Genomic DNA, 7,590 nt, shown 5'->3' on the forward strand with positions numbered 1-7,590 from the left:
CTTTTCCACTAAGGAAGGAATGATCTAGCAGTTAAATTAAAAATCTTTATGAAAGTAGAAAGGACAAAGTAACTAGTAAAAGTACATGTCATACTTTTGACTTTTACTGATAGTCTCTTTCTCTCTCTCCATATATATATATATATATATATATATATATATATATACACATGTAAAAATGAGGAAGAAGACAAGAAATTGAGGGAGTAAGGGGATATGGGAGGACTGGGAAGGATGGAATATTTTAAATATAGTGTTCTTATATGAAATTCTCAAAAAGCACAGTAACACTGGAAAATATTATTTCTGTGCAAATTCATTCACTAACTCCCTGCCCTCAACATCTGTGCATGTTAATCCCAGCACCAAAGCCACCATTCTGTGAGAAGCAGTAACTGGTGTCCCCACAGGGTTCATTCAGCATTTTGAATTGCTTCCCTCATAAAATACTTATGTATTTATTGAAGTACAAAATAATCTTCTTGGTTTCCCGTCAGCCTTCCCAACATAATTCTTATGAGTTTAATCCAGGAGTCAAGAAAGAGACAGCTGGAACCAGAAAACAAGTATCAATTACTAATATTTCCCATTCTTAGTCCAGGCTGCTCTTATCTGAAGCTCGTAAAGTCTTTTAATCTATTCCATCATCTTAGGGAAGAGATCCTGGAAAATCCTTGTCATTCCCCAGTAATTATCAGTGGGATTTTCCATAACTATCTGGACTCAGAATGAGAATCTTAAGAAGTTGATCCAATTCTAAACTTACTTCTCAACTTACTAATAAATACAAAGAGACAACCCATCCATATTATCTTCAAATAACATCTGGGTGCTTGGCCATACAGCTGATATTACTTGAAACGGTTTTGAGTTTGTCCCAACAAATTTACATGTTGAGTTTAAAATGTATTTATGCACTAAACATTCTTTTCTTCATCACTGGCACTGGGGGCCAGTGATAGGACTATGAGACAGTATCTTGCCAAAAACTTTTGACAAAGAAGAATACAATTATCTTCAACAAGTCAGACTGTGAAACCAGCTCTTAGGGTATGAGAAATGGGGAATCACCTCGAGGACACAGAAGTCTCTAGGCCAGAAAGATTTAACTGTGGCTTCTACTACAAGTACAATATACCTGTCTGAAGATCATACTAGACAGTTATGGTGTCATGGAAGAAGGAGAGCTGCTGGTACAGGCTTGAGCAATGCCAACCCACTGTTCAGAGTAGAAGGAGTCTGGACGAGCAGAGTGTGAAGCAGGGAACACCATCAGAGCAACACAACTGTGAAGACGGATGGGCTGCTTCACCTTCTCCTGGCTATTGCTGAACATTATTCTGGACTGAAATATCTTATTTGTGATGGAAAACTCAACATTGCCCATAAAACTGAGCCTAAGACAAACAATCTTCAAATTTTTTTAATGCACTTGCTCTCTTTGTGTGTAACCTCTTGATTAATTATATTTTAACTTCCCACATGGTTTGGAATACAGGGGGAGAATGATCTAGTCTATCTCTGTGTATTTGAGACTGCTGGCCTCCATGCTAGCTGCAAAGTGCACTGAAATATATTTCAGCATTTGAATCTGTGCACTAGGTCTGCTCCTGTGTGTACTGCTGGATCAAATTTCTGAGTTCACAAGGGCTGGCAGTGAGTCCCTAGAATATGGGAAATTAAATTCAGGAAGATGATGATGGTAATAGTGGTGAGGGGATCAACTGTGGCACTCACTAAGCATCTTCTATCTAGTATCACGTTCTGGACCAAGTGTTTTGTGTATTTTAGTTAATCTCATCCTCACAGTCTTCTAATAAATTGGTTGTTGCAAATATTCCCATTTTGTTACAGTGGAAATCAGGTCTCAGAAATCTGTAGCAATTTACTCAAAAACTCACTTTCAGAAACTAGATTCAGACCTAGATTTATTTGACCTTAAAGCCAAATTTCTTAAATCATAAAATATTTGGAGAAGAGTGGAGCCTCATCCTCCTGGCCACACTGCTTAGCATTAGCAGTGAACTTTGACTATGCTAGTGAATATTCACCTCAGCTACTTACCAGTGAACATTACTGTAATCCTTCACAAAACTACACTTAGAGAGTAGGGGTCCACTCGGACTCAAGAGTGGAGAAAGCAAGCCCTGTCCCGGGGAACAGCTACCATTCCATAAGTACACTTAGATTCAGGCACCAACAGCAGCAGCTTTCTTGACTCTTCCCTTCTCCTTCACATCCTGCATCTTGATCATTTATACATTCTTCAGTAAAACCCCTTTAACCCTTCCCTAATGTGGCCACCTTTTCCTATATCCATTGCCATTATGCGTTTTTGCTTCTGCACTCGCGCAGCAGTGCTCCATTTTGTGTTCACGTCTTGAGGCTGCAACTTCCATGCTGCATCCAGTGATCTTTATGTCATCTAATTATGACATTCCACTGCTTGATCTCCTTCAGCATGACCTCTCGCCACACTCTGCTTTCAACCCTTGGAGTGACTGGCATGCAGATTTCAGAAGATACTCAGGTCTGCTTGTGTACCCCGGATGACAGCATCTTAGACCTGGAATACATCTGTGTCCCCATGACAAAGTTTTCTCTCCATGCCACCCATGGTCAGTGCATTCAGGTTTCTTAGGATCACTAATTTGGGATCTCACCTCTTGTAGGAAGCCTCAGTTAGATACCCATCTTAGGTATATTCATTATCCCTCATCTTACCATATAGATTATTAATTTATGTGGCTCCACCCTCAGACATGACCTCACTGAAAAATCAGGACCCACTGATTTATACAGTGTCTGCCATGAACAAAGGCTTGCTGAATGAAGAATGGATGAATGAATATGAATCTAGCATGTTATAGGAGTCAGAGTCCACCCAGCTTTCTTAAGCCTCAGCTGTGTGTTAGAAAGTTCTTCAGTCTCCCTAGGCCTGAGAGTCTCTCAATGAAATGTAAGCAATAAAACCTACCCTGCTTTGTTGTGAAATGTAAACTAAATTATATAAAAAGGTCAAGTTTTTGAGGCTGGAGAGATGGCTCAGCCGTTAAGAGCACTGACTGCTCTTGCAGAGGACCTGGGTTAGATTCCAAGCACCCACATGGCAGCTATGAACTGTCCTTAACTACAGTTCCAGGGGAATCCAAAGCCCTCTTCTGACCTCCACAGCATTGCATGACACGGGCGCACTCACATACATGCAGGCAATACAGTCATACACATAAAAAAAAGGGGGGGGGGCAAGTTTCAGCACTATTGCTCTATACAATACACACTCAAGTGATGGATATTATGTCCTTCAAGATCCAATGAGAAGCACTCATGTTCCTGAAAGTTTTTGTACGTACTCCCAATCTTCCATAAAGACCGTGCTGTTTCATGCCTTCTAGGTTGCAGGGACCCTGTGGATATCCAAATCCATGCATGCTCAAGTCCCTTACCAAAGAATGGAAAAAAAAATGCATAGAGCCTACAAATTTCCTTCCACACACTCTTGATTGCTTACAATTCCCAACACAATATGAGTACTATGTAAATCTATGCTGACTTGTTTAAAGAATAATAACAAAAAATGGTCTGAACATGCTTAGTATAGATGCAGTGCTTTCTGTCTTAGTTTGTTTTTCCACTGCTGTGAGAAAACACTCTGACCAATACCAACTTGGGGCAGAAAGGGTTTATTTAGCTTACATATTCTGGGTCACAGTTCATCTGGAAGCCCAAGGTAGGAACTCAGGGCAGGAACCTGGAGGCAGAGGCTGGAGCACAGGCCAAGGAGGAAGGCTGCTTACTGGCTTGCTCCCCTGGCCCCTGCTCAGCCTGCTTTCTTATGCAACACAGGCCCACATGCCCAGGGATGGTACCACCCACAGTGGGCTGGGCCCTCCCACATCACTCAACAATCAAGAAGGTGCCCCACGGACATGGCCGCAGGCCAGTCCAATGAAGGCAATTCCCCAGTTGAGGCTCCCTCAACCCAGGTGTGTCAAGTTGACATGAAAGCTATCTATCCAGCACACTTTCTCACATATTTATCTCTGTGGTTGGGTTGGTTGAATCCTCAGAAGCAGAATCCAAGAGTAAGGTGGGAGGAGTGCTTTTTGTGAAGCACCATCTTGCACTCTGGGTGGATGACTGGGAAGACTCCATCCTTTACATAATTTTCTCAAGAATCCTAACACCTCAAAAACGAAGCCTCTTACATAAATTGGTATAGTCAAACATTATTTTGTGCTAGAATCTAAGGGTTTCTGTTTACCGCCAATCTTTCTTCCCTCTGGAGCCTTAAACCATGGATATTTATTTCCATGTAAATGCCACAGAGGCATGCACAGCCCACAGGAAACAAACTGGGAGACATGGGAGGGGTAGGCCAGAGAAGCAGGTGGTGATCCAAAATAGAAATCAGGTCAGAACGAAGCAAGAACCAAGGTGATATCCAAGAAAAAGTGTGTCCTCCGTCAAAATAAAATGGAAAGCTGAACTGACCATTTGCTTGTGTGTGTGTGTGTGCGTGCACGCATGCCCACAGTAACATAGTCCTTATTGCAACTTTGTGAAGCCCTTAAAAACAGACACCAACCAATAAAATGACAAGAACATGCAAGAGAGGAGGTTAAGTAAAGACAGGATTCAGGTTTCAGGCACATGTGTTTTAATGGCACTATGTAAAACTAGTTTTCCAAAGAAAATATCTGTGAGGTGTAAACAAAAGTTTTAATTATTGTAATAGGGTAATGAGCTTGTGTGCAATCTAAAAAAATCAATTCTCCAAACCTTTTATACTGTTGTCATATGACCCACTTGGTAGAGAAAGAGAACTGACTCTAGCAAGTTCTCCTCTGACCTACACAGACACACACAGACACACACACACACACACACACACACACACACACACACAAAATGAATGTAGTTTTTAAAATTTTTGAACGAAAAATAAAATTCTTAGATAATATTTTGCCTTCTAAAAGAAATGAGCCATTGCAAAAGACACGCCCTAGCCTGCAGGGTCTCCAAGAGCCAGGAACCTGACTCAGCAGAGGAGTCTCAGGGTGACCTTGGACTTGGGGTGTCTAGTGGTTAAATTCTGCCCTCGGTGAGTCCTTTCTTTGCCCACCATTGTCCTTCTGGGCTGACCACACCGCCCCCCAGAGCCCCTGTGTGTGAAAGTTCTCTAGAGGAACGAAGGAGCCGCGAGGGGCTGGAGGCTGAGCCCTGGTGCCAGGCCCCTGCCTTGGGGTCCCCGGCCCCTGCCTGCCCGCAGCCTACCTCTTGCAGGGTATCAGCGCCTTCCTCTCGTCCAGCACCCGCACTCGCTGGTTGAGCCCATCGTAGGACAGCAGGGTGCGGCTGTTGTGCCCGCTGTTCTGCCGGTACAGAACCTGACGTCCCTCCCACTGCTGTGGCGCCTGGCAAGGCCGCGGGGTGCCCGGGGAGTCCGCCATCCCCAGGCCGCACAGGCCACCCAGCGCCCAGACCCAGAGGCCGCCCAGCAGCCAGGCGCCCCGAGGTCCTCCGGCCACAGGGAGAGGAACGCACGCAGGCATCGCGGTCCCCCACCCCGCAGTCAGCCGGAGCCCAGAGGGCGCCGAGGGCCGGCGGAGAGGGCCGCGCGTGGTACTCGCGCTGGGCGGACAGTGCGCCTCGGACTTGGCGCTCCCGCGCCGTGGCCTCTCCCGCTGCTCGGATCTAGACTCCCCGAGGCCGGGATGCCCGCCTGTGAAAGCTCTGGTGAATAGTTCGGGAGCTTTTTCTGCCTTGGCCGCTGCCTAGTGAAGCTTGTTTTCACTGCTCTCTGCTGCCAACAGGAAACGCAGTGGCAGCGGCGCCACTCGCATCCTGAAGGGCATCGCGAGTTGAGGGCTTTGGGGTGAAGAGGGAACCTGAAGAGTTCTTGTTTCTCTATGGCCTACAGCGTTCAAGAGATTTCAAAAAGCCCAGGAGGGGAAAGCAGAGGTGAGCACCTGCTGTGCCTGCTGTAATTTATTTCTTGGCAAAATTGCAATCCCTCCACCCCAGTATTAAAGTGTCAAGATGGGTCCTAACCGAAAAAAAAATGAAACCAGTTACCGTTGACACTTCGAGATCCCCAAGGTCACACTGCAGTGAGACTTCCCCACCTACCACATGACAAGCTTCAAGCATAGATAGAGGTTTGAATCAAGTGGTGGTGGTGGTGGTGGTGGGGTACCATGTGAGAACAATGTTGATTTGGTTTAAGTAATGTTAGGGTCTATTGTTAGATTTTTGGAGAATAAAAGGAAAGATAGAGGAGTAGGAGACAAGAAACCAGAGCCAGACCTGCAACAGGCAAGGAATAATTCCTTTATTCAAAGAAGATACAGTGAGAGGTAGAGGCTGTCCATGGGAACCAAGCATCTACAACTAGACAAAGAAAAGGGAGGGGGATGGACAGGGACAGTGACGACTGCAATGACAACACACAACTAAGCTTAGTGGGGAGTCGAGTTAGTGCCTGGTCTTAAAGGTCTCCTTCTCAAGATTATTTACCCAGGAACTGGCAGGAATGTTTTCTGTGGCCTTAGAGGAGACAGGTGGGCTCCACAAACATTTCCTCTCAGGCTTGGGAGTGACCAATTCATAAGGGATGAGCAGAGCCAGGTCTTTATAACTGTTAGGTCACTAGGGAAACTGCGCTTTTACAATTTAGAGACTTTCAGCCATTCTGATGGATTTTATACCTTTATGGCTTCCTCTAATGAAGCTTATAGTTTTTATGAAGTTTGCATATTCTATCATTATATTGAATCAAGTAAAATAAGGCAGTTTTGAAAAGCCAGTTGCTTTCCAGTTTATTTATCTTTACACTTGATGTCAATGAGGAGGAGGCACGAACCAGTTAGAAGTGGTTTGAGAGCATTCCTTAATGAAGGAATAAAAAGGGGGGGTCCAATATTGGGGTTCAAGCACATATCAGAAGGACAATCTGGAATCAGATCACAGAGGGCCTTAAAAGCTATGTCATAGATTTTGTAATTAATATTGAGGTCTGTGGGAGCCATCAGTCCACAAAAAGCCAGGGAAGATCATCATCAGGGGTGTGCCTTAGAAAGCTCACTCAGGTGTCAGCATAGAGAATGTGCAGGACCAAAAAGAAGCTGTTACATCCCAGCCAGAGATCTGGCTGAGCTAAGGTGATGGGGATAGTGTGGGTAGAATGGAGTTGGGAATTAGATTTCAGTCTGAGGCAGAGCCTTCTGATTTGGGGCACTGAGAATTCAGTCCTGAGTAAGGAGAGAAAAACAATTCCAGTTGGGCTGATTGACTTTGAGTTGATCATGCATGGGATATTCAGGTAGACAGAACCAAGAGACAGTTCAGTCAAATTTGAGAAGCCAATACCAATTTTGGCTTTGGAAGTTGCTGAAGTCAGTAGGTAGAAAAGGATTCTTGAGAGGCCATTTGACAAGGAACTCTCCATCCTTAAGTACACAATGGAATGGAAGGGAGTGTAGAGGTGGGAGTCAGGAGGGCTGAGGGCTCAGCCTAGAGGGAACAACAGGCACTTAGGAAGGGGAGAGAAGTGGATGTGAGAGCCCAACAGGGCGGCACTCAAGAGAA

The 7,590-nt window shown here is 44.8% G+C and overlaps 1 protein-coding gene across 1 annotated transcript in view; it reads right to left on the reverse strand.

Annotated features, from left to right (window-relative positions):
* Epdr1 (ependymin related 1) overlaps nucleotides 1-5,833 on the reverse strand; it is a 36,401-nt gene extending 30,568 nt beyond the window's left edge. Inside the window, exon 1 of the mRNA XM_008845425.2 lies at nucleotides 5,278-5,833. Within this exon, the coding sequence (XP_008843647.1) occupies nucleotides 5,278-5,555 (278 nt within the window). The 5' untranslated portion in view covers nucleotides 5,556-5,833. The remainder of the gene's footprint in view (nucleotides 1-5,277) is intronic.
* Nucleotides 5,834-7,590: the final 1,757 nt, after the last annotated feature.

Source organism: Nannospalax galili, unplaced genomic scaffold (assembly GCF_000622305.1).
Source record: "Nannospalax galili isolate Female #2095 unplaced genomic scaffold, S.galili_v1.0 scaffold962, whole genome shotgun sequence".
Classification (NCBI taxonomy): Eukaryota; Metazoa; Chordata; class Mammalia; order Rodentia; family Spalacidae; genus Nannospalax; species Nannospalax galili.